General features: G+C 39.1%; 2 protein-coding genes across 4 annotated transcripts; one reads left to right on the top strand and one right to left on the bottom strand.

Moving 5' to 3' along the window:
- Nucleotides 1-22: 22 nt before the first annotated feature.
- smad2 (SMAD family member 2) lies at nucleotides 23-23,478 on the bottom strand. Of its 3 annotated transcripts, none has more exons than XM_042508730.1 (11): nucleotides 23,338-23,478; nucleotides 18,532-19,054; nucleotides 10,752-10,841; nucleotides 9,812-10,005; nucleotides 9,130-9,264; nucleotides 8,856-8,930; nucleotides 8,608-8,661; nucleotides 8,144-8,356; nucleotides 7,663-7,800; nucleotides 6,730-6,874; nucleotides 23-3,256 (listed from the first exon to the last, which is right to left on the bottom strand). In XM_042508730.1, the coding sequence occupies exons 2-11, from the start codon at nucleotides 18,786-18,788 to the stop codon at nucleotides 3,133-3,135; spliced, it is 1,425 nt and encodes a 474-aa protein (XP_042364664.1). In that variant the 5' UTR covers nucleotides 18,789-19,054; nucleotides 23,338-23,478; the 3' UTR covers nucleotides 23-3,132. The 3 variants fall into 3 exon arrangements, with proteins under 3 accessions (XP_042364664.1, XP_042364665.1, XP_042364666.1); XM_042508731.1 differs by having other exon boundaries at nucleotides 8,868-8,930; XM_042508732.1 differs by lacking the exon at nucleotides 10,752-10,841.
- Nucleotides 23,479-25,060: 1,582 nt separating this feature from the next.
- LOC121959457 (N-acetyllactosaminide beta-1,3-N-acetylglucosaminyltransferase 2) lies at nucleotides 25,061-27,709 on the top strand. Its single transcript, XM_042508733.1, has 2 exons — nucleotides 25,061-25,088; nucleotides 26,343-27,709. Exon 2 carries the CDS (start codon nucleotides 26,372-26,374, stop codon nucleotides 27,707-27,709), a length of 1,338 nt encoding a protein of 445 aa, XP_042364667.1. The 5' UTR covers nucleotides 25,061-25,088; nucleotides 26,343-26,371.
- The last annotated feature ends 272 nt before the right edge of the window (nucleotides 27,710-27,981 follow it).

Here is a 27,981-nt window from a genome sequence, read left to right as displayed (position 1 = left end):
AAGATAGTGAGGCGAGTTCACACCTGGTCCAGTTTACTTTTATTTACACGTCCCACTTGCAAGCCATTTTTGTGGTAGCATTCTGCTGATGTATTGGGAAACACATGAAGAATAAACTCTGAGTAAAGAGGCCTTGAATGCAATTCAATATCATATGTGCATGTAAACACGCTCACTGTAAATTAACAGTGTACAACCACACATTAGGAGTCATTAGAATTAAACATCTGCAGAGCTGAAATTGGCAGCAGCTTTTACACTGTGTACTGGAATGTCCTGTGTTGCTAAAGTAAGACAGAATTCTACAAACGCCGCCTTCAAAATCAGAGCTTTTAAAATGAAAATCAACTGCTTTGTTGTTAAAAAAAAAAAAAAATCTGCATTGCCTAGCTGCTGGATTAAACTCTAATATCTCCAAAAAGTCTGGGTTTTTTTTCATCCAAACACTTTGCAACTAACCAAACCCCAAAAAGAAAAATCGGAAATTTTAATCATCAAGCCAGTAAAATTCAAAACTGGAAAACTGCCCAGTTTGCCACCAACATCGTTAGACATAACAAGGTTGAATTTAGGCTATGACTTCGAGTGACCAAAAGTCAATGTCATGACAATATCTAATGCAAACGTCAGTTTGACAAAGAATACTGATAGCAGGTAACGTTGATATTTTGGTGGTTTTAAGATGTGTTACCAAAATCCAACGTCTTCCAAACGCCTCATGAAAACGTCTTTTCGAGTTACAGCATTTAGTTACAAGGTAGGGAAAACAGAACCTAACATCGGAAAAATGTCATGTTAATGTCCATAAAATGTAAAATTCTAATGTCATACAATTAAAATATGATCAAACCAATATTATTCCAATCAAATATTCAACGTCTGTCTGATGTCATGTTGTCATCAGGTGCTGTTGTGTTTTTGTCAGCAGTTCAGTTTGTGACAGTGGATCTGCAGTGTACAGGTCATATTGTAGATACATGCATTCTGTCTTTGGGACAGCACTATCATAATTTGGGTCACGCCCATAGAGCTGATAAAATTAATAAGAATAAAGCAAGAAACTACCTTCTTCGACAGCTGATAAAATCCCCAAATTCATCAGCTACTTTTACCATTTTAGTAGCCAAATCAAGTTTTGAAGAAAACAAAGGAAATTATGATGACTCAGCCTCTAAGTCTCAAAATTTCTACTGTGGTAAAATCAGTGAAAATGTTGCATCCTATGCTACATATTTCATAAATCATCATTAAGCTGTCATTTCGAAGAGGGGGCATATTCTAAAAAAATATTGAATTCTAATAAAAGGGAAGAAAGCTTTGACATTTTTTAAATATATTCATATGTAAAAAATACACAATACAAAATGTAGCTAAAAGAATGTGTAAAGAAAATAGCTGTGTAGTATAACTAGCTTGTCAAATACTTAAAGCTTAAATACTTGAGATTTGGACTCTAAAATACCAATGTAGGTACCAGCTGGCTTTTAGATTGGGGATAAGAAATTTTATTAAAATCAAATTAATGCTCTTTAATAAGCCAATTCAGACAATATACAGGGAAAAATCATTATAGTGAACATTCTTAAAAATATGGAAGATATTTTTTTGTAATTGTCATGATTTAAAATGGACTTTTCAACATTCCTATCTGTACATTTCAAAGCATATCTTGCTGTATTTTACATCAAAGGCAACTTTCTTGTAGCAATATCAAGTGTGCATAATTTGGGGCAGTGCAAGTACAGTATAGAAGCTGAAGTTTTTCAAAAGTCCCACGCTGCAGGACTCGTCTTTCTTACAATAAAATGTCAATAATGGGGAAACCGTGCATCAGTCCAAGCGTATATTCGAGAGAGACTTGCATCAGCAAAACATTAGTGATGGTATTTTTTCTTTTAGACAGCAGGGGGCGACATTGAAGCTTAGATTCTTGAACTGCATTTATACTGAGTCCTATTCCTACACATCTCCAAGCCCAACATACAACTCTCCTTCATAAGCAAGATGATATAATTGTAAAAAAGTTGATGAAGAGAATGCAAGAGAGAAAGTGTAAGAGCATGCAGGGGGAAACAGAGTCAGTGCAAACTTTTGGGCCTCGAAAACCAGAAACATTTAGCTGTGGTTAACTCCTTATGCCTTTCCTACTCTCTGAAAAGAAGTTCAAAGATTGGATGAAGTTCCAGAAGAGGGACATGTTCTAAAAATGACTAACTCATTCCAGTTATCCGTGCTGTTTAGCAGCAGTTTGAGCTCTAATCCAAACATCTACCCCACTGCACGCTCATGGTTGAATAGAACCAATAAAACGCAAAGACGAAATGCTCTGCAGTTGTGTCAAAAATAGCTAGTAAGGTTTGTCTGTGTTACAGTGTATATGTGCGTGCATTTGAACATGTGAAGACAGGCTATGCAATATTAATTAAAGACATCAACTTGCTCTCCTGGTGATCGCCCCTTTTCAGAGTCCAGTTGTTAGGTCATAACAACACAGAACTCACCAGGAGAAAAGCAGGAAAATCGCAGATAAAAATGGAAGTTTGGTCACCAAAACCAAGAAAAAAAATCATGTCCAGGCGTGGAGCTGACTTTGGTTGAGCCTGGATTGGCAGTACTGCTGTTGGTCAACCTTGTTTAAACAGAAATCTGGAATCAAAGTTGTGCTGTGGTAGGTTAGTAGTGGAGCAGTAAGGTGGACTAGTGGTTGGAGAGGCTGCCCCTGTTGCTAAAAGGTCTCACGCTCATCAATCCCCAAAACAGCCGGACAGTAGAGCTCCGTCCTGCTTTGTGTTTCTGGATCAATGCCTCAGTCAGATACCAAAAACATGAATGCAGTCTGGTCCATTGTGACATCACTCTCGTCTTTTGGTATTGCAGGGTGATTTCAATTAAGTCCATGATTACTGGAATGTCATCTTAACGTTAATCCAACAGAGCCAAAAGTGATCAGGTCCACTGTGATATCATTAACATCGTCCATCAGCGATGTCATTCTCTCGTCCTCCAGGTCTGTTGTATAATCCAGTTTTTTTCTAGATGAAAATGTTGTTAGTGCGTCAGTTTAAGACTGCACTGCGGTCTTCCTCAGGACATACTGGTCAAATGTTGTGAAATGTCAGTTTGACATTGCATTTAGGACATACTGGAGCAGCGCACTGATGGTGAACCCATCTGGGTCAGCACCTTATCCAGCCACTGGAGGGGGCCGTTGAGATGCAGCTCAATCCAACAGGGAGTGCTGGTTACTGTCTGACGTCTGCGGGGATGAAATACAGCAGAGAGGCAAAGAAAGAGTCAAAACACAGATGGCATTTGTAGGCGGTGACAGACTTTCCTGTACTTCATGTTACACATTCATACTCATTCTTATCTGATTATAAAGTGAATGCTGCACAAAAGGTTTTACTGAGATGCTTTCAGAATTGAATCAATAATGCAAATTAAGAACAGCAGAAACCTCTTAAAGTGATCACATCTGATTGGATCAAATTGACCACTATAACGGATGATTAATATACTATTTTTTTTCTTTAAATTTTTATTTCTCATGCAGATTATCACGTAGTTGTCATTTGCATATTTATTAAATTAATATAAAGTACTGAAACAGACAGCCCCGCTACCAAGGGCCCACTCCCATGGCATAACTGTGCATCACTGACCCACTTGACGACGGCATCTTCAACCCCAGGTGCTTTCCCCATGTGCGTTTGTTTTTTTGTCTGCATTACTAGCAGCCATGACTCTTTCTTGTAATTTGAGTAGACAACAGGGGCACATTCAATATGAAAACAGTGTGTGGCATTTTTCTATGGTTTTTAGGGTTTTCCGAGGGACAAGTTTCCTCAAAAAGGTGTGGAACGGTGTGCAGTGGGGCTTTGAACTAAGTTTCCTCTCGTTTGGTGGCTTAATCAGCAGTGATATGTTAAAAAAAAGAGCTTTTTGTACATGCAATTTTTGTTTTGATTTAACTTTGGCAACATAAACATGTTTTTCACGCAAATAAAGCCCCTTTGAATGGAATTGCATATCGTAATGGGTATTGAATGCACCGTGGTTTTTGTTTAAAACTTAATATGAAAAAAAAAAAATCACCAATATTTGTACTGAACAGCCAAATCTGATTCGACTGGCAAAACTCTGTCCTGGTCCAAGCAGGTTAAATGGTCTAAAAGTGAAGTTTAGATTTTACATTTAGATTTTGAGTCACCACTCTCTATGCGAAACTTGATATGATTTGATAAAACCTGACATTTCGTTCAGCAAATTGGGCAAAATGTGTGGGACGTCTTAAAAAGAGCACAGAATTCTCCTTTTTGTCTTGTTCCTCCACTTTGTAATGAAGATTATTAAATACACAAAGGTGTATCTGAACATAAAAACCTGAGGAGTGACAATGTGCATTATGTGAGTAAGAATTTGATAGGTAAGAGGTTTGTTTGAGCTTGTAGATGCACTCATCTGCACCGCATGTGTATAATCTCCATTATATTCCTCCTTTTGTTGTAAAATGTCAGAGATTATCGAGTATTTGTGTGCATCTCTGTCACTGTGGCCCTCCAACCACCCACCCAGCAAACATCTGTTCTGCTCCTGGCTCTGCTTTGTGCTGCTCCCTCCCAGGAGCCAGACAGCAGTGTTTGTGGGGGTGTTTTGGCTTGTCCTCAGTGGCCAGGGTTAAGCCGCTGTGTAGCCTGTCTGGTTAGCAGTCAGTGTCTCCGCTGTCTGTAGAGCGCAGGCCAAGTCTGGCAGGACCACAGAGTAGTCAGCTGTGTTTGATCATCTGCTCAGACCTGGGCGATGCAAGCTCCCATTCACTTTTATTATTTGTTGTAAATCACTTTAAGGAAGTGCTCTTACTGTACTCACACTTCTGACAATACTACTGCTTCTTCTTGTAATAGGTTACTACTGATTCTAGAATATACAGTGGAAACCAATTATAGTGATCAGTTACATATATGATTTAAGAGCTTGAGCCATATTCGAATGCCTTTTAAATAATTTGCTTATAGTAAACAAGTAGTCTGTTTACAGTGTTCATTTTGAGGAAAAAGACATTTTAAACTACAGTAATTCTATATCTTTACGTGACTCCCATGATACTTTGCCTTGCAGTGACCCATCTGATTCCAGCTGACTACCTGAGGCCATTGCTGTGTAATGATTGCATTATGATGTGGAAAAAAAGCCATTTTCTCTCAATGAAAGCTTTTGACAAACTGAAAAAATAAAGAAAATGAGATGTAGTTATGAAAGTACCTGTGTATAGCCCCGAAAAAACATAGCAAAGTGTTTAGTTAGATGGGGGTTCAGCAGGATACTTAGTGAGACTGTGGCATTAATGTAATGCAGTAAACAAGCTAACAGCACTAAGGACAGATCTTAGGTGCACATCATTTTCTTGCAGACACTAGATATCAAACAAAAGCCAGAGACTGTCTCTTATTAAGTTGCTGTGAGCTGTAAATTCAAGACTTCTAGGCAGAAGAGAGAACATAATGTCTCAGAGACTTACAGCGCAGATTCTCTCTTCCTCTGTGTCGCTGCATCACGGCCGCCACCGATTGTACCAGAGTATCATAAAAGTCATGAGTGTTCGCTGGAGTTGAAGCAATCTCAGTCGACTGAGGGGTTTCCAACTGATGATTCCAATCTCCAGTTTTCAAGGGGAAACCCTACTTTTTTTGTTTAAGCAGTTGTGCCTTTTTCTGAAACATGATGTTTTGGTTTTTGAGTAAACCAGAATTACCACCTTGGGTTGTTTACCTCCATGAACCAGTCAAGTTGCAGTTACAGTTTAAATCTATGTCTGTGAAAGCATGGATGTGTCACACAGCAGCTCATACAATCTATACAGTCAGCACAGTTTCCAGGTGGGCACCCAAGATTAGTCACCAATTGTGTGAAAGTTAGTCATAATTAGCACGTGAATTCACAGTAGCCTTTGACTCCCAACCACCAAATTGTAAGTATTTCATCCTTGAGTCCAAGTGGAAGTTTGTGCCAAATTTAAAGATGTTTCCTCAAGGCATTATTGAGCCACAGCCATTGCCAGCACAGAGGCATAAAAACCTGAATAACCTTTAATTCCTCTGACACGCAGTCATACCTCAACAAAGAAAGATAAACAGCCACTGTAGCCAGAAACTAGGGATGCATGATATTGTTTTTATTTGCCGATATCCAGTATGCCCATATATGACAGTATGATGGGCGATTCTGATATTTAATTTTAAAGCCAATATCAGCAGATACTGAAGTTATGCCAATGTTATCATGCACCCCTACCAGAAACAGATAAATCTTGTTTAGCTTTATTCACTCCAGCATTCATACCAACAACATTTTGCGAAGAAATCAAATTTCAAAGGACATCACTATAGTCAATGAATTAAAACACAAGGGGTTAAGTAAATCTGACCCTTAGTTAGATTGCAATAAAGAGCTGGTGCTAAAGTTGAGGACAAAGGGGAGATGTCCAAACCAGGAAAGCTGTGTAATATCAGCTGTGTCACACCATCCAAAACTAACAGCAGCCACTGCACAGCCTGCAAGGAATCTTAATGTCGCCAAGCTTCCAGCATGACCTCTTGTGTGAGGACACACAAATGAATTTCCACTCTGGTCTCACCGCACTACAACCCTCCATTCATCACGGATGACAGTAAAAGACAGAATGGTGTGCTTTTGGGCTTATTTATGCTCATCATTGGATACGTAACATACCTGTACTCTGCTCCCCAGCCCTTGACGAAGCTCATCCTGATGGTGCACATCCTGGTTAATTGGTAGACCGCCTCAAACCCCTGATTGACTGACTGGGCCAGCAGTGCAGCAAACTCCTGGTTGTTAAAAATCTTCAGATTACAGCCTAAAAAAGGAAGAAAAAATGTATGTAAAAGAGATTAAGTTGGTAGAGAAGGGTGGACTGAGAAAACATTGAGAACAACAGAAATACTTTCAGGACTTTTTGTTGTATCCCAGATAAAGTCTGATATGTTTGATTTTTATGAATGCATTAGAAGGCTTAAGAATGATTCGAAAAGTTTCAAACTATAAATTAATTTACTGTATCCAGTGACTTAACAAATTGATTTTACCTCACCATTTCTTTGACCATAACTTCAAAGCACAAAGCGGATGCATTGTGAGGTGTGGGTGTTTTGTTTGTTAGTGATCATTCTCCGTAAGGCTGACAAGTCCAAACCCCTAAATGTCTACAACATCCCCATTTTCTTTCAGTACAATTCTGTGCCTCGGTAATGATACTGTTCACACTGCTCATTTGTCCAGGAACGAAACGTTCAAAGTTACATGGGCAAAGATGAGTCAGTGTGTGTGGGTGAGAGTCTGAGAAAAACTGTCACATTATGGAGGGCATTAGTGCTCTTCCTCAAGCTTTACTTCATCAATATCAGGTGAAAGAAGCTCAAGTTCCCCAATCCAGACACGTTTTTAACATGAAGGTTAGCCGGAAGTAATTGGGTAGTGCTTCTTGTTCCTCCTTATTTAAGTTTCAGTAGGAGCTCAATCCACTTTAAGTAAATTATTGTCAAAACTGCAATTTTATCTTTTTAGCAGACCCGAAAGGAAGCTTTCTGTCAGATGTGTATCGTCCATCTGGCTCAAAAAGAAAGAAACATTTTTTTGTTTACAAACCTGGGGGTATCTTGCAGACTGTGGCAGGGTGCCAGCCGTATCGCTGGTTGCAGTTGGGACTCTGGACAAAAATGGCACTGTCACTGAGGCACTCGGCGAACACCTCCCCTCCGATGTAGTACAACCTTACACCACGACCTACAGAGTGTGAGACAGAAAAATGTGAAAGGGGTGAAAGGAAAGGTAGGAAGACATAAATCATGAAGAAGTTCTGAATGCTGTGTTGTAGAAAATGTGTTTATTTAGCTGTATATCCATCCATCTATCATCAAGCCAAAGAACCTGGAGAAAAGCCACACTAACATGGAGAACTCTGCGACGGTGCTGCACCGCCGTGCAACCCCAGTAAATTTATAGTAAAACTAATTTTAAAATCTCTTGACTAGTGTATTTTTTCCAAAAAGCTTGACATCTCAGAGCCTTGACCTTTTTTATGATCTATATTCTGTATGTGTTTGTGTCGAAGAGCATGTGCTCGTACCTATATGTCTCCTTGTCATTTCAACAGTTGCATTCCTGTTAACGTTGCTGAGAAGCCCTAGACAGAAGCGTTCAGAGTTAGAGGGGTCGGTGAAGCCGTCGACTGTCAGAGACGGCTGTGAGGCGTGGAAGGTCTCTCCAACCCGCTGGTTTAATTCATAGTAGGCTATCGAGCACCAGAAAGCTGGTTCACTGTAGGTAACTGGCTGAAGGTCTGGAAAAAAATCAACGAAAACATTTATTTTGACATTTTAATGTCAACAACAGTTTCTGTTTCTCCATTTCCCACATGTGACAGCTCTTCCGTGCTTTAATTTGCAGAAAAACGTTACGATTTCTGTCCACTTATTCATATGACAAATTAAACGTTGAATGAATCAAGCAGTTTCTCACACATTTATTAACTTCCAAGAGCTATATCTGACTTACTATAAAACTGAAGAAGACTGATGAAAATAGTCTTACCCAGGCCATGACTGACAGGTGACAGGGTGCTGGGTGACATTTCTGCTGGTGAACCTGGGAGGAAAAAAAGACACATAACGTCCCACCTTTTTATTAACCATTACATTTGATGTATATAGTGAGCTTTATAATTTTACTGATGATTTTAGGTTGTCAAAACTGATCTTCTGATCCTTACACTGTTTTGTTTTTCAAACCAGTGAGATAAATAGCAGCATGTACACTAGCACAAAACTCAACTAGTCTACCTGATTCCATACTTTGATTCATCTGTTGGTCGCTGGTTTCCCCATCTTCACTGATGTAGCCAGGTGGAGGAGTCTCTGTAAAAAAATAAAATAAAACAAAAAAGTTCTTGTAAGTCAACATAAAGATGATGCATGTATGATGTTGTACAGTAGAAAAAAAACACAAGGCTGGAAATCTTACCTTTAATTAACAACTTTCTACTGAATGCAAATGTAGTTAGCTTGTATAAAAGCTAAAGTAAGGAGAAAATTAAAACATGCACTGCAAACACACCTGGTATGTAGTTATTCGGAGGGTCTATGCCGGCAGGGAAGTTGGTGTTTTCAGGGATGGAGTTTGTAAAGTCGTCTAGAGGAGGAAGCTCTGTCAGAATCTCTGTGTGACGGGGCACCAACACCGGAGGGAGCACTGGAGAGATAAAGACGTATCACTTTAAACTGTGTAATTAAATGCACTTTGTTTCTAAGAAAATATGCTGATGCAAAAATATTGTGCTTCTTATACACACCAAAACACAGAAAAATTAACACATCTAGACTGGTTTCCAATACACAAAATGGCAAATAGGCATGGGACGATATGGACATTTTCTGCCAAAATAATTGCAATTTGCGATCTTATCACGATAATCATCAAAATATGCTTTAAACAAATATTTTATTAGACACAAATCTTTTTAATGATTTTTTTTTTAGTGGAAAACAAACCTGAATATCCAGATAAATGTAAATTCCCCAAAATCAAATTATTTCTGAGGGCTTTTTAAAGTCACAATCCACAATTGCTCTATCCCTTATGGCAAATCTAAAAGTGATAATGAAATTCTAAACTCTGTCATATGCCAATACCACTGTGATTATAACCTTAATAGAGGACACCTTGAAGATCACAGCCAGCAGTAATAAGTCACAGAAACTCGGACAAGTAGACACACAGAATTCTCAAGAATAATTACCAGGCGTCTCCACTCTCTGGTAGTGGTAGGGATTGACACAAACTTCATCCTTTTTGAGGTTGAAGGCAAACTGGCAGGCGTCGATGGCCCTCAGCTCATGGTGGCTGTGAAGGTCGGGCCATCTCCAAAGGCGGCAGTAGATGACATGGGGAAGGCCCTTACGATGGGACACCTGAAGACGCCCATCCAGTGACCTGAGAAGGACAGGAGAAAGATTAATACTGACTCAGAAATGTGTCCAAGTCTGGACAGGAGACTGTAACCTGAGAGGAATGCATTAAGATGTTTTTGTTTTCTTTAGTATCTAGTTTAGTAACCAAGAAACACCACTAACTATTAGAGTTCAAAATGCTGGTTTTATAGCCAACTTTTATTTTTTTAAAAACTTTTCAGCACTTAAATTACCTCTCTGAAACTCAAACCTTGCAAAAAACACATTTATCTTGTAAAACAACCTTTACTTGACTAACCATGTTTACAGAAAAACTCAGCATCTCTATGGATATTATAACGAAATGCATCTTTATTCATGTATTTTGATGAGTAATCAACACTGCTGCTTGATCTCATAGCACAGACAGAAGACATCACTCATAATTTGAACTTAATGTAATAGATTATGCATCTGCAGCACCACTTACAAGCTTTTTTTTTTTTTTACTAAAATACAGCTCAATTATTTATTTATTGGCAACATTATATAAAGTATTATTACACTAACAGTAATAAAGTTTTCTATAATATAATTGCCACTTGTAATACACTCAAAGTCTTTCAATGATCTTAAATAAACCAATACATAGCCATAGCCAGTGTTTAGTGATACTGTAAATTACAGAAAGATAGACAAACATTAAAGCAACATGTGGGCATCAGCATTTTTATTGCTTAACATTTGTAGGAATGAAGAGATTGATAGAGTGCGTGTGAGTATATTCACCTGCTGTGGTCATGGTATCCGTACATGCCTGCAGAGTCCCACTGCTCTATCGTGTGGCCTGAGCCCAGACCCCATAGATCTGAGCAATTACTACAGACACACACACACACAAACACACAGGACAAGTGCAAAAAGGATAAAAATGAAAGAAAACAGATGGTAAACATGAGGCGATTCATTCCAAATTAGTAGGATGAAATCACAAACATGTACAGTTGGTCTCTTATTGACACAAAGGAGGAAAATAAAGAGATCCGCCCTCAAGTTTTTCAATAAGAGATCCTAACTGGATGGCAGGTGATCATGTGACAAATCCAAATCAGACAGTGACATGATGCAATCAGGTGATGCAGGGAAAAGACAGGATTGAATTGTTGCTCCCTGTTAAAACTTTGAGATAAAGGATGATGCTGGATGAACGTATCTTCCAATTTATCTTTCATGCTTCAATTTTTGATAAATTATGTCAGATCATTTTACTTGTTTATAAGGCTTTAAATGAATACTTCAGCTGCAGAACGAACTTTTTTTCATCGATCACTTACCCTGTGCTATGTTAAATGTATTTTTCTGCATGCTGCCAGTAAGCGAAGAATCCAAAAATGAAGAAAATTCTTGATGGATTGAAGTAAAAGGGGTCTGTGTTTATCATCAGCAAAACTATCAAAACATCCGTCTACAGTAGTGTGGTCAGTACTTCCTAAACAGATAGTCCTTCACGGCAGGGAACTGAATGGGAAGTGAAACTTATCCATGCTCTCTTCAGAGTCCATTGACAAAAACAGTACTTTTACCTCACTGAACATGGGAGCTTGAATCTGACGTTTGTTTGTGTTATTGAGTGACTGGTGAACCAGAACTAACCCTTTTAACACCAAAGTCACACAATAACACACACTGATCGAAACAGTGGTAGTCCAGTAGCTCTGGTGTTCAGCAAGGTAAAGTTACTGTTCTGTCAATGGAGTCTGGCTTTGAAGAGAGCATCGATGAGTTTCATTTTTAGTTCAGTTCCCCGACGGAAAGGGCTTTCTTTATTTTTGAATTCTTCATTCACCAAAGTGAGAAAAGTTTTCTTCATGCATTCTACACAACATGTGGTGAGTAATTGATCTACAAATGGTCATTTAAAAAGGTTAAGTTTTCCTTTAAGGGTTAAATAAACTCCTGCAATGCCTGATGGCACAGAATATCTGAAGAACACATACAAATGATTCAAATTTCTGCAAATATTATTAAGTCATGAGAAGTGTGATGTGTCTACACAATAATATGAATGAAGAAAAAAAAATGTTTAATAGACTATAACAATGTGTCAAGACGTGACAACAGAAAAACCAGATACAACACAAATGTGTTTAGAAATCTACTACGTGTGTGTTTTACATACATCCCCACTGTTGCTAACATGTCCTCTGACGCTCTTATCAGTTTTTTCTTGACATGTCAAATAGAGAGGAGATTCTGCTGTCTGATCAGAGCAGGACCTGTCTGTACAGGACCTGCTATCTCTACATTTATCAACCTACTCAAAGAGTTCTACAACTACAAGCCCCGTGCAGACCATCTCTTGTCACAGCTAATGTCTTCCCTGCCTCCTTTCTCACCTAACACCAGTAAAATCCCAAGTGTCTATAAAAAAGTGCCTTTTTTTAGCAAGACTCTGGATCCTTGTTTATTCACCTGTAAGTCGCTAACCAGTTTTCCAATGAATATCCAAGCAAATTTTAAGCAAACTTTTGAAATGTTGCAATTAATAAATGTGAATTAGACACATTTCCATCAACTGATTTGGAGCGAATTAACTAGGCTCCGCGAATCATAGTTTCATCAGAAGCATGCAATGTAGGCTACACAGAGCAGAAGAAGTAAAGACATTTCCACTTCTTATTTTGACAACCCTATTTTGACAAGCACAAAAAAACACCTCAACCTCAAACCTGCTATCTCCTCACAATCCTCGACACACCTCTTTAACATCCTCCACCACCCAAAAAAGAACAAAAAAAAAACAAAAACAACAAATGAAAACGTTAAGAGCCAGAGCAATTTATCTTCAGCTTTTATCAACCTTACTTCTCCATGTTCAAAGGGAAGCGAGCTGAGCATCAAAGGCCGGACGTGTTATCTGCTGAAAACCACTGGCAACTGTCAAGTAATGCATCTGGACCTACTACTCCATGGAAGGGTTACCCCTATGCAGTCATTTCAACCAAACCACAGTCAACCTGTGAAACATGATGTTAACAAAAAAAAACACTTTCTCCACACTATTTCTGGACAGCGATACTTCAGTTCAAACTCACTGATTCCAATGTTTAGCATCTGGTGAATACAGGACAGGACTTGTTTAACTGTGCCCAAATTTATTAGTTTATCAAACAATGAGAGATAGCACTATATCATGCATTCATTGTATTTATTTGTACAACAATAACTGCCACCTTCACTGATTGGTTTGGTACAAACATAAGATGCAAACCAAACAAGAAAGATAGTTGAAAGAACGCACACTTTATGGTTCAAAGGCTTAAATCATGAGGATTCTTTTCAACTTGCATCTTTGGAGATTGTAGACAGCAGCAGAATTTAAGTGAATGTCTAACAAGATCCCACATCATCTTATCAGTACCACTTCAAGAGCTACTATCTAGCCTACATTCCTCAGAGTTAAGAAACACAGAGGCTTTGCTTCTCGGCTTTAGACACTTTAGCCACATGGTTCCACTTCTGCACGTCTTTATCCTATTTTGCCCACACATTTACAGTACTTCTGCAATGTCCTATTTCCTCAACAACGGGACCAGTTTCAGACATACTATTAGCATACAGTATACAACTTTCATGTTGTGGCACTGCCCTGCTTCACACTACACTTAACCAATTACTCACATTCTTATACCCCTTTTCCACCACCATGGATCCAGTTCCACTCTATATCGCACACCTTATTTTAAACAGTTTGGAGCATTTCGACCAAAAATAAATGGGCTCGGAACCCAAAAAGTTGGTTTCCAGCTGAAACCAAAAACAGCAGGTCTTCCTTAACCTAAAGTGCGAACCATCACAACATCAGTGAGAATGTCATATTATAGAGGTAGGAAAGAGACGATGGAGTCTTTCAAGTAATAGTCTTTAGGGCTGCCCTTTGAGAGTCAGAGATTTGAATCATCAGTCCTCAGTTGACGGAGATTGCTTCAAGTCAAGCAGTTTGTTTGCTTTATTTGTTTGTTTTTGCTATTCAGCATGTGCAGTGTACCTCTGGGGATGGTTTGGACCGTAGATGATTTATGACCCATTGTTAGCACCATTAGCTTGCTTACTATCTGACTGAATGCCACTGTCATACTGACAACCTGCAGAGCCCTGTTTAACTTGAAAACTTTGGATGGAAAACAAAACAAATCATCGAGCATTCATATTGAACAGCCAAATCTGATTCCACGTGCGTTATTCTGAATTGTGTACAGCCCTAATAGTCTTCCACACCTCCTAATCATTAATAGGTGCCCCATGCTTTTTGTCGATTAAAACCAATATCTGAAGTAACAGAACAAAAGCTCATAGGTAATCAATGCAATCTATCATCTTGCTACTTCTGTTTACTGTTGTGCATTGTGCAATGCCCTCAAGGTTGAAAATTAACTTTTTTTGTCCACTTGCCACTGTGGCTGGTGGATTCCAAAATCTACCAGCCACTAAACAGATTACCATTGACATTTTGGCTGTTGATTGAAGAAAATCCAGCAGTAATTTGAAATTTTACCAGCATTTGGCTCATGGCTGGTACTAATTTCTAATTCTGAACACCTTCCATTGATGATGCATCCTTGATAACAAAGGTTCTGCTCAAAATTGGTGGAAACACAAGCTGTTTCTCTAGATAGCACCAATGTTACAAAAATCCTGAGCAGAACCGGTTCAAGAACCAGAGCTAATTTGGTGGAAAAGGGTGATCAGTGAGTTGCTCCACTGAGCTGCACAGACCTGAGTCAGCACTGATGTTCATGCTGGTTCAATTCTACAACTTTGATATTAAGACATGTAAGGCAGCTCGTCGATGTAAGGTGTGATCTGCAGAGCATGCATTAAGACTGCAGTGCGATTAGATTTGCCTGACCTCAGCCAGAGTGCATTGCTGAGAAGCTATCCACCCACCAGGGAACATTGACATCTGATATTGCTAAAGTCGTAGAGGATCCGATGAACCCTTCCATGGTAAAAGGAAAAGTAAACACCAGCAGCACATTACCACCGCCTCTGCTGACCCTGAAACTGTCATGTTTATTTTTCTTGCCACCTCTCCAGCTTCATCAAGCGTGGGCGCAATGACGCCAATACAATGCTGTAAATGCAAATGCACAATGCAATTGTTGTCTAACCAAATGCATAACAGATTTACATTGCAAAATGTGGTATAAATGAATTCCCACCAGTAGCATTTTTCAGTGAAAAGCCAGGGTTCCGACACCATTTTAAAAAAATAAAAAGCTACCATTTTGAGGTGTCTTTGAGAAGAAATTCCCATTAGCTACAGGTGAGCTGATCTGTGGCTGACATGGGGGTCGAGTGGGAGATGAGCAAAAAGGGGTAAATCTCTCTGCAAAGTAAAGTCTGTTATTGATACTTCATATTCAAAGGATTCTAAGATAGCAGGAAAGAAGAAAGGGTCGATTACACAGAAAACTTGAGAAGGAAAGCTCATAAAATCTTCACAGAGCAGCCTAGTTATCTCCCGTCTCTGCTGACCCTCAGTGGATTGATTGACGTCAATCACATGCTTCTCATGGGGCTCCTCTGACTTTGCCACCTTTATCTTGATAAGGTTTCACCTGGTCTGGTGACTTGGCCCGTGTACATTGTCATGCAGGAGAAATCTATACTAAAAGACACATGACCTGTAACTGTTCAGTCTGATCATCTACAGTATTGGCAAGTTTGGGCGTCCAGAAAACACATTTATACAAACTAAGTTTATTTTCAAGGTTGTCAAATGACTTCTTTTTTTTTAAACTGTGTAAGAAATGTGAAGATGTGCAACTTGAGTTCATGGTGTTCCATTTTCAGAGAGTACATAGAGATGTACAGACACAACGAATGAAAGGTGTCATTTTTCTCTTCTTCAGAACATTTGTAAAGAGTCTAGGGTGATAAGAGGACAGTTTCTACATTAAACGACTTCTTCACAGCTTTACAGCGCTTGATGCATTGATACTTTGTTCCATCATATCTTCTTTCTACAACTTTGTGTTCAGTCTAAGACTTTTTTTTGTTAATAGTGTACAGTCTCTTCAACCTTAGTCATATATAAATCCATCTATACTTCTAAGGTGGGTAATGTATGCACCAAAGCCCATAGCGAATGTCAGATTATCAGTCATCATCAGCCATACAGATTGCTTTTTTTCAACAGTCCCTTTTATACTTCCTGTTTAAGAAGGGAATATCTCTCCGTTATGCCTCCTTGCCACTCTGTATAAAAGGAATTATTGCGGAATAGGGGGACAGAGTTATCCCGCCTTTGATCCAGCAACGGGAGACTTAAAAAGCAGTTAGCAGCAGTCATTGGCTAACTTGAAGAACAGTAGCTGTAAATGTCTGCAAATTGGGAAAACAATAAGATTTTGGAGCTCTTTGTCCTCCAAGCAGAGGACGAGATCAGCTGTCATTCAATAGGGACAGTAAATGATAGTCACTTCCGTGTTATGCGATTGTTATGGATTAGAAATGTTATATGTCACTCTAGGCTGATGCTGTTGTGTTATATCTCACTCCCGCCATGCCTCTTTCGCTTCAGTGTTGCTGGCATGCTGTATAAACTCACACGCTGGAGCAGAATGATGCCGCTGTTGGTTGGTAAAAATGGCAGGCGGCCTAAACAAGCTACTTCTTTAGCAGCCCTATGGCGCAATCTCTGTATAAAAAGGGCTTTTGTTTTCTTAATTAAATATTTTCTTTACTGAAGAGTACATCTGCCTGACAAATTAAAGCTTTCCAGTTTTTTTGTTTCTTTTATTTCCAACAAGAGGTGCACAAACAAAATTTCTTCTGAACCAATTCAGACATCATCAACTTCAGTAAGTGTAGAGGACAATGCTGAGTACCAATCTAACATCACTCACACTCAAATGAATGCCATCAGTTAGAAACACAAAACTACTGCATCTGTCAAAAGCTCTATCATGCATTTTCCTTGAAGTTGCAGACTTTTTTTTTAATGCCAAAGAACATTTTTGATCAAAACCATCATAATACCTAAACTGATAATGAATGCTGCAGAGTGTTGGTGTGTCTCTGCTTTTAAAGCTATTTGAATAGTTTACAAAATATCTAAGAATGATGCTGTAAATACCTGTGATAAGCTCTCAACTCATTTAATTTCTTTTGATTAAATTTCTCTGATCTTAGTCTAATTAGCACCTCCTGACAGGCTACGTCAACAAATCTGATCAGCATAATGGGATGAAAGACAAGACTGTAACAAGGTTTGGCAGTTCCCAATTATGCAGCTGCAGAAGGATGTGGTGGAGGTGCAATCAGAGCCTGTCACACTTTTAGCAACTCAAACTAGAACAAATCATCCACGATGCTGCACACTATGTGAATGCACGGATATGATTTTATGCATACCAAGTTCTAACAATTTTCACTAAGTTTACAGAGTTTGGTTGGCATCATGTGTTCAACATGCATTTCCTCCGATCCAGTTTCACTTCTTCTGCCTTGCTAACCTGTGGCACAGCAAGAGGAGGAAGTGGACGTGTTGTTGCACAACAGAGACTTTTCTTCCTGCAAGCCTGTGGTTGCATCTCACTGTCATACTTTCATGTGTGTTGGCACACCTCCCTGTGCTGATCTGAATTGGTGGTATTGTGGTATACCAGTGCACAGGGACTGCGGATGTGTAATTGTGTAAATGTGAGCATAACTTGAAGAGTAAGTGCTAAAATGATGTGCCATTTCATCCATTCGTTTTGATGCACAATTGATTATTCGAGACATTTGTCTCAGTAAATTCTAGTACATTTTTTATACTTATACAGAGTATAATGCAGGGTTCTCACACACTGTCATGGACAAAATTTCAAAATGATTGAATGATTTTTTTTTCTTGCACCACTTGCCCGGGACCTTCAGATATCCAACAATAATTTTCTGGTTTTTACAGTTTTTGGCTATGAAAAAATTGTGTCATTTTGGTAATTTTGAAAGAAAACATGTCTTTTAATGTTAAAAAAAACTCAGTTTTTTAGGTTTCTTTATAAAAATGGCCAAAAAACTTTAAAGAAAAAAAATGCCAATTTTTTTGAAGAATTGCTGATTTGTAAGAAAACATGCTTTCCATATCCCTGGGCATGTTTTTAAAAATCTGCAGTAAAATAATTACAAAATACAGCCACTTAAAGTAATATGCCCCTCCCCTCAGCCACAAGGGCATACAAAATCATTTGAAATGCCTAATGGGCAGACGTGAAGGGAGAGTTAGAACACAGGGAGATAATGAAAAAAATGAAACAAATAAACAAAAACAACCAAAATGTTGTTACACATCAACGTACGGTATATTAGTTCATCAGCTACAGAAAATAAATTCACCGTTATGTAACACTGAGGTAATTTAATTTATTACACACAACACATTCCCATAATTTTTCCAGGCCTTGAAAATGTGGTTGTGAAATTCTATGACTTTTCCGGGTTTTCCATGACCGTGGGAACCCTGCAAATGTACAGAGCCAGAAAGAGATAGAAATACCAGATGTGTGTGCCCTCCTCTCACCTGGGTATGGTGACACACTTTGTGTTGCTGTTCTGCGTGCTGATGGCTTTCTCGAGCTCATCCAGCTGCCCGGTCTTCTTCAGCTTCTTCACCAAGCTCTTCACAGCCTTTTCGCACCACTTCTCCTCCTGTCCTCCCCCGTTTTGCTCACCTACTCCTCCGATGCCTCCCCCTGCTCCTCCGCTCCCTGCTGGAGTCTTCTTCCATCCCAGGAGGCGCTTCACAACCGGGGGAGTGAAGGGAAGGATGGAGGACATGGTGGCTTCTGTATGTATGAATTAATGTGGTTGTGTGTCGTAACGAGTGTTTGATGACCCCTTTTAAATTTGATGATAAGATAAAAAGGGAGAGGGGAAGGAGGGTGATGCAGGTGACAGGTAATTGAATTCTGGATGTTATAAACAAATATATATGTGTATGTATCTTTTAATTAATTTCTAGTCAGAATGAGGGCAATAGTTGTGGGGAATCTTGAGGAACATCAGATGGGAAGCAGGAAGTGGGAGGAGTGCATCCAAGAAACCTAAGAAACAAGAGGGGGGACAAGAGAAAGTATATATCAACACCTGTGAACAAGACACTTAAGAAGATGAAAGTCGAACTCACTGCATAATATTTTCTTCTGATATGACATAAATTATACCCACACATCCAGATTTGTGACAGGTTTTTTTTTTTTTTTTGTCCAGAGCCACATCTATCATAGCCCCCTGCTGCCGGCTCTCCCACCACGTACAGTACTGTATGTACAAGCCAGAGTGGCAGACGTAGCACTACACACCCTGCACAGTGTTGAAGCATGAACTGATTCTGTTTCATATTCAGCATTCTTTCTCCTGTCATCCCCTGATGACTATACTCTACTGCTAGTGCACACTTTGCTGTGCAACTGTGAAGTGCTGTTTAGCACTTTTTCAGTTCGAACAAGATTAATCTCTGTTGTTTGCACAAAAAGGATTGCAATCCCACTAAACAACTTAAAGTCATTTACATCCTTAAACACAGATCTATTTTTGGGGTGCATTTGTTGATAATGGGCAATAACTGCTTACACACTGCATATTTTACCAGAATTTTGGCGTTGGTAATGTAATAAAGCCTGGGCAATATATCGCTATTAGATAAATATTGTGATCAGAGCTGCAGCAATTACTCAAATTAGTTGATCACATAATAATGAATCACCAAGTATTTTTATAATCGATGAATCGTTTCAGTCATTGTTCAAGCAAAACTGTTTAACACTTAAATGTGAGAATTTGCTGCTTTTTTTGTCATTTATGATAAAAAATTAAGTAGTAAATAAAGTTAGACAGAGTAAGCAAACTGAAGATGTGGCTTTAGGCTGTGGCTTTTTTAAATAAACAAACTGATTAAACAATCAATCATGAAAATACTATGCAGATTAGTTGATAATGAAAATAATCATTACTTGCAGCCTTAATCTTGACAAGAGACAATATATCATATTAGATTTCAAATGTCATAATATCGTAACCTTTGTCTTTTTCTGGTTTTAAAAGCTACATTACAGTAAAATTATGTAATTTTCTTTACTTACCAGACTGCTCAAGCTCTTTGGCTTTACCCATTTTGTCATTATATCCACATTACTGGTGATTAATTAGAAAAATATATGGTTAACCCTTCAATATTGTAGCAATATCGATATTGAGAAATTTGGTCAAAAATATCATATTTGATTTTCTCCATGTTGCCCTGTACCATCGATGATGAATTGATAAAGTTGCATTTGTAAAAAACTTTAGTGATAGTTTTACAAAAACAAAACATTTTAATAGTGGAAACCGGGTGACACATATATGTCACGCATCATCAAGGCAGCATTTCACCATATACACCAGACTGCTGGGTCACAGGTCAGTTACTTAACTTCACAGACGCTGTTCGTACATCTGTAGCTTTGCACTAATCACTTAAAAACTTCCCAAATACCTAACTATGATCAACTGTACTCCAAATGGCAAAGGGGGTGGATGATCCTGTGTCAAATAATGTCTTTTCTTTTTTTTTTATTTGGCCAATCTTTAAAATGTCATTGAAAACAACTGCATTTATAATGATGTTTAAGCATCGTCTTTTACAGAAAAAGAGCAAGGAATTTCTGGATGAGGTGACAAACCTCTGTCAATATCTGCACTAATCCTATGCTAATCCCATAGTGAACCTATCCTTATGCTGAAACCAGTGTTCACCCTCTAATACTACAGCTTAAGAGTGTCACACTGTTAAAACCCAGTCAGGAGAAGGTGAGCGATTCAATGATTTGAAATTAATACTAAAGAGGCAATGATGCCGAAAACAGCTTGTAAAATGTGAAAATCAGTGGGCACACAACACACACTAAACTGTCAGCTCTGTGCGTTGACATGAGCTCCCACTTGCACATGTAACTTTATCCTATATTATAGCTCTCATTTTATTGCCAAGATCCAGTTTTCAGCTTAATGAGGAAACATGCTCAAACCAGGAATGACCAAGAGAGATTACTCGATTTGATTTGTTAAATTAAATTTGAAAAACATCTGGGTTTTTTTCCTAGTCCAGTCCTCTAAAAACAGTTTTGTTGTGTTGGGATAACTGCTTTAGATTATTGATCAATCTGATTTAAATAAATACAGACAGAAGCACTCAGTGATGTCGGTTTCTCTATTTAGCTGTGTGGGAGGAAGGGATAACTGTCCTTAGCATGGTACTCTGAAAGTCCAAGCTCCTTCTAAGAATTAATTTCACAGGCTTAACCCTTGGACTGCTTACTATTAGTGCAAGAGTATGGCTTGCAGAATGGGTCGAACCATTCCTGAAAATAATTAACTACAATCTGAGGACCTGCAGTTGCTTGATGTTGTCTAAACACTGAAACATGCTATCAATTAGGGCCAGCATACACCACATAATGACTGCTTCAGGGAGAAGGCTTTGATGCCAGAATAAGAGGGAAAAAATAGAGTGTAAGGGACTGTTCTTTATTTATGAGACAAAGGCGCTGGCCGGGGTGTGACTATGATTTTTTTTCCCTTCTTGAAGCTACAAAGAATTTTCCTTGAGCCTCCCCGGGTGACTGGAGAAAACGCATGACCTTCCCTTCACCATGAAGTGGTAGTTACATTTAAGAAAATGATTCTTTGATCTTTGAACTTTAGAAGTTGAGGACAGTGTATTAAATGTGCAAGCTGGTAAGTCAGTGCAAACATTTTTTGGCAAAATTTAAAAATATCTATATCTATCTTTCATTTTCTTTCTATAAATGGCTAAATGGCCATGTTTTGGGCAATTTTTAAAAGGTATATTTTCATTAAGAATCTGTAGTAAACTAAATACAAAATAAAGTCATTCAAAGTTGTATATCCCTCCCCTGAGCCAAAATATAAAACAAAAGTCATGCCCAGTGCTTAAAAATTATTTGACATGCCTGTCCCTTTTTCGAGGTTCCTGCAGCTTAAGACAAGGTCGATTTAAGACTTTTTAATTCCATTTGGAACTAAGTTTATGAACAGTTTTCTGATAACCAAAATTAAAGGACAACTTTGTTTTGCCCAAATGTTTATTGTAACACAAAACATGACTTTTCTTGTCCAGTGATAAAGTTAGATCATTTCCATCAAATGTTGGAAAAAGAACCCTTTCAAGAGAGGAACACATGGAGGAAAATAAACATATTATATTTTCATGAAATATCTATTTGGTGTACCAACATAAGTGGGAAATATCTAATTTCTGGGCTGTTTTCTGGGCAACTTTGTGTTTCTCAATCTGCATGAGAGATTCCACTGCTCGGACTCACATCATGACGAGTTTGAGAAAGGAAATGTATTCATTAATTTACAATAAAACCCAGATGGTACCTATTATTTTGAGATTTTACAATGAAACATCATAAAAAAAGATAAATAAATTCCTCCCACCCATGTCTGAAGACTTTCAAAAGATTATTTTAGGTCAATTTCACACAAATTAAGGCCGTTTCAACGCCTTTCAAGACTTTTTAAGGATTCTCAGGAACCCTGCTTCATGCACCACCCCACTCCCTTCTCACAAATAAGGAACAGTCCCTAAGTAAAATGTTCCAGGTTTGTCATCTTGATTGGGGTCATTGAAAAGTGATTGATTTACTAAATAAAGGATCGCGTAAAGGTAGGAATATGATCATTCATTTTGCAAAAGCCTACACAAAGAAGGACGTATGAACTCCATAACCTTTCGGTGTTTGGGGACGAAACCATGTCGTAGTGGGAGCCTTTCAAACTGAACACAAAGTCTTAATGTAAGGAACAAAAAGCACAAAACATGCTGCTGTGGCCACAGTTTAGACGTCTACTGGAAATGCTGACCACGGCTATCAGGGCCTTGTGAGCAAAAATAATCAACGTTATTTTGTCTGCAGCGTCTCGTCTTTTTTGGTGAGAAATACTGTCTGTTTGGGTTTCTTCTTCTCCGAAACCGCACACATAACACACACACGGTTTGAAGAATAAGCTAACGCTAACTAACGGCGATTTAGACTAAAACAACCAGCGCATATTGACTTTGACAAGCTACAAAAAGCGAGTTCATATCACTCAGGGTGTCATTTGAGGTGAGCCGCACGTACAGTGAAAATATTCGGGTTTCTTTTGTCTCGAAATGACTGGTAGCCCCCCTCCCCTCTCCTCCTCCTCCTAAAAAAGAGTACGAAAAAATCCGCTAGCAAGCTTGCTACTTTGTGTCACAGACAAATAAACAGGTCTGTTGCATGCTTTGTCGCTTTCAAATCAAAACCGTTTCATTGTTATAAACCACACTTACCCAACGAGGAGGTGAAATGGCGCTGTACGGTCACTCAGGTGCCTGTCTGAGAGGCCAGCTTGTTCATTTTATACGCATCCAGAGAGACTTTTAACTGTATTTTCCACCTCCGAGCCGCCGGGATGATGGCCCCTCATTCAAAGCTCAACCAAACATGTATCGCTTCACGCTACATAAGCGGCGGAGCGACGCCTCTATATCCCGCCTCTTCTCTCCTCCTATTGGCTGATTCCCGGGGTTCCGCGGATAACCTGTTGCCAAACGTGTGTTCTATTGGCTGGAGGTGAGGTCCGTCATACGTTGTTACGTACGAAGGTAAAGCGGTGATGTTTTTCAGTGGGAACCTTGATTGTCCTAATACAATTGCATAAAACTAGCTCGTCAATAGAATAGAATAGAATAAAACCCTAACCCTAACCCTAACCCCCACCCCCCCCCCCGTGTTGTAGGGTTAGTTTTATCTGCGAAAATGGTGAAATGATAGGGAATGAAACTTTAATTTTGTGGCAGTTTATGAAATACTATGTTTACATTTTTGACTTCTTTCTCTTAATGAACAATGTTAACGGTAGTGATCTCGTTATTTTCTTTAAGCGCTCTCTTAATCTCATTGTTTTTAAATGTTGTTTTGTTTGTAATCCATGTCATTGTGTTTTTGTGAAGCCAAAGATCTATCTATCTATCTATCTATCTATCTATCTATCCTTTTAAAAACTACCCTGATGACAAAATAGATCTCCTAAAATCACTGTAAACTCCACAAGCCTATAACAGTGTTGCAATTATACCATTAATCTATATGAAGCTATATTAGTATATCTGGCCTATAGACCGCGTGATTCAGCCTAAAAGCCTATAACCAACAATCACTAAACTGAATCGTATAAACATACAGTATAGCCATTTATTTTTATTATTTCGTATTGTTTTTTTCTTTCGGATTCTTTTTTCTTCATTTTTTTCCAAGCTGTTTTATTGATGTTATATATTCATTAGCTAACTCGTGTTTTGTTTTGTTTTTAATTTAAATATATATTTTTAAAAATAAATATTTAATTCGATTTTTTTAAAGAATTAAATTAAATTAAATTGCCAACTTGTTTGTTAATTTATTTATGCATTCAAAACTGCAAGCAACTGAAGGCTATAATAGGGACATTGATGCCCTCCAACACGCAGAGAATAGATTATGTGGTTTGCCAAGTACTTTTTCGAGTTTGTATAAGCAGTAAAATGTTGATCCATTATCATCTTTGACGGCCAGAAGGTTGCGGTTTAGTTCTCCAGTCATAGGCCATTTGAGCACATGATGCAAATAGCCCTACGCAGACAAATGCTCCCGCAGCACCTGCATGCAAATCAAAGTTTCTCTGTGGATATTTTATTCCATGATGAGGCTGCCACCCGATTTTAAATCAGTGCGTGTCAGTACAGGTAGACTCTTGCATTAATCCTGTGAGTATTTTTCTCATCAACACTGTGGTGTGTAGGAGCCAAAGAGGCGCATGCTCTGTGCGCACAGTCACTTGGGACCTGTTGCTCAGATGCGCCTGTACTGTGGCGAGAGGACGCGCTTAGATTTTAAGGATGCTTGTCTTTATTCTCCATCGTTATGGACGTAAATGATGCCTGATATATTACAACCAGCCTATAATCAAGCCGGATGAAACACTACAACATAAAGTGGACCCCAGAAATTACTCTGTCTTTTATCTTAGTCGGCTTTAACAAGGAAGGCAGCTCACACACTTGTAAGTAATTTTATGCTTTGTCTTCGATTAGCAAGGGCTTGGCAAACAGATATCATTGTCAGTGGACCTCATAAATTAAGGCAGGACAGGTACTCAAGGTTAAAAAGGGGCACCTGAGTCAAGATTTAAAGATACTTCACACCAACATAATTTACAGCATAACCTTAAACTTTAAAACTATCCATATTCAAACAGAAAATAACATGTAAACGTACAAAAACCTTCATCTTACTCTCTTAGTGTCATCGTTCCCCTCTCAGGGAAATCGGAGGGGGGCGATGTTGAATAGCCTACATTTGATGAGTTGAGTGTGTTGTTATCTCATTTGAACTGACTTTCCCTTTAAATTTCTCAAAAACTGTAAAAGAAAATCACATAACATTTGACATGGAGACAGCCAGGCCACCTTGAACAAGAATCCTTTGAATTTTTAAATAAATTATGAATGCATTATAATGGCATTTTAATTGACTTTGGAGCTCCTATTTTAAATAAAATAACAGTACAGTATCTTCAAATTATAATGGGATTTCATGTAATGTGCAAAGTAATGTTATTTCACTTGATATGCTAAAATACAGGTCTTTCTTGATCCATTTTGGCCACTCAAAGCAACCATACGGTAACTGATCAAAATCCAAGCAGTGGCAGGCTTGGCTGTATATTTTATTTATAGCTGAATTTATTTTTATTGTTGAATTTATTCTTGATAAGGACCATGGGTATACGTTCACAAAAAAAAGAAAAATATCAAATATACTTGACTAAAATGCACTTCAGAGACTTTTGGCTAGTAAGCTCTTTCCAACTGTAACAGTGAATATTTTGGGGGTAGTTGGGTGAGGCATTTTAGAAAATTCATAGTGCTGCTGTCAAAAACAAAAGGAAATAAAATACATGTAGCGGCTGTGTACAGCCCAAATCAAATACTATTGAAGCTAAATCCAAATTAACATGCAGTATTTACTCAACTTTTAAGAGCAAAGGAAGGAGTGAGTTAATCCAATATATTGCATATAAATGTTCCACACTATGTCTACAGGGGCTTTGTGCTTTTCAGGTAGGCACAAGATGATGCTCTGAATGTGTAGACAAGAGCAGATAATTACCCTCACTGGACCGTCACCAAGGAGACACTAACTCCAGAGGGCTGCTCACAGTGTTAGCTATAAAAATCTCTCAGGTAGGGAAGGAGGTGGGGAATTTGAATGTTTTCTCTGTTTAAAAAATATTTTTATGTGGTTCTTTTTTTAGGTGTGTGTCTGATTTGTTCACTACTGGCAATGGGCAAATGCTGCAAATGCAACGGGAGACTTCTGTGCATGTGCCTGCTGCCCTGCATGATGACCGGCCACCTCCTGATTTACATCATGGTGTCCATATTTGTCACCATCTCCTACACCCCTCCAAAAATAACCATTCACTATATTGCATCTGGGATTTCTGCTAACTCCTCTGCAATGGCCTCTCACCCACTTGGCCCATTCTGGAACCTTCGTCTGGAGGACAGTGCACTGTGGAACCAGCTGCAGCACGCTTGGGACCGCCAGCATAACCCAATACTGCTAGGAAACGCCACTGGGATCTTGAGGAAGAAAAAGATTTTAGCCGAAGTCGAAGATGAATGCCTTTCTGACTGCATGTCGCACAAGTGTTCAATCCCTCGTGTCCATGATTTCAACAGTTTGCCAGAACAAATGAGGGCATTTATATTGTCGATGCACTGCAGGGAGTACCCGCTCCTTATCAATCAACCTGGTATGTGCAGGAGGAACAACAGAAGCTTGGGTCTGGGCTCTCCCATGCTCCTCATGGCTATCAAATCTCAAGTGGGGAACTTCGAAAACAGGCAGGCCATTCGTGAAACATGGGGACGCAGTGGTCTGGTGAGGGGGGAATCGAATAAAAGGGGCGGATTAGTGCGCACAGTGTTCCTGCTTGGAAGGCAGGACTCAAGTACAGGTCCCCACCCAGACCTCAAAAACCTCCTGGAGCTTGAGAATCAGAAGTACGGGGATATCTTACAGTGGGATTTCCGAGACACTTTCTTTAACTTGACCCTAAAGGACTTGCTGTTCTGGCATTGGCTCCAGCAATACTGCCCCAGTGCTATCTTTGTCTTCAAAGGGGACGATGATGTCTTTGTTCGGACAGGTGCCCTTCTGGATTACCTGAACAAGCAATGGGATGAGCACAACCTGTGGAAGGCCTATACAAATGAAACTAACTTGAATTTGTTTGTGGGAGATGTAATCAATAACGCAATGCCAAACCGGGAGCCATCCACTAAATACTACATACCAGAACATTTCTACAAAGGCGTGTACCCTCCGTATGCAGGTGGAGGAGGGGTGGTGTACTCTGGCTCACTTGCTTTACGACTGAAAGAGGTGTCTGAGAGGGTGCACCTCTTCCCAATAGATGATGTGTATCTGGGCATGTGCATGCACAGACTCGGACTCTCTCCGAGCCATCACCCGGGTTTTTTAACATTTGATCTCCCAGAGACGGACAGGGGCAATCCTTGCGCTTACAGATCCATTCTGCTTGTTCACAGACGGAGTCCCAAGGAGATGCTGACTCTATGGAAGCAGCTCCACAACCTGCCAGGTCAATGCTAAAGACTCATTTGCCAGGCAAATAGGATTCATTGAGTGCAGGACGAATGCTGTCACCACACTCATATGGAAAACTTACAAACTGCGATTGTGTGCAGGTGGTCTGAAAGTCACATGCAATGAACCTTCCCCCCAGTGTTAAGTAACACGGAGAAGGAGACAGATCTACCTCAAAGTGTACTTCTATTCAACGTATCCTCATAGAATGGTTCATATATCTTTCCAAAATGCACACACAACAGCTCATATCTACGAATTTAGGCCCCACAAATGAC

The sequence above is a fragment of the Plectropomus leopardus genome, chromosome 20 (assembly GCF_008729295.1).
Source record: "Plectropomus leopardus isolate mb chromosome 20, YSFRI_Pleo_2.0, whole genome shotgun sequence".
In the NCBI taxonomy this organism is placed as follows: Eukaryota; Metazoa; Chordata; class Actinopteri; order Perciformes; family Serranidae; genus Plectropomus; species Plectropomus leopardus.
Note: the sequence above shows the minus strand (reverse complement) of the source record. Positions and strands in the feature narration are given on the sequence as shown.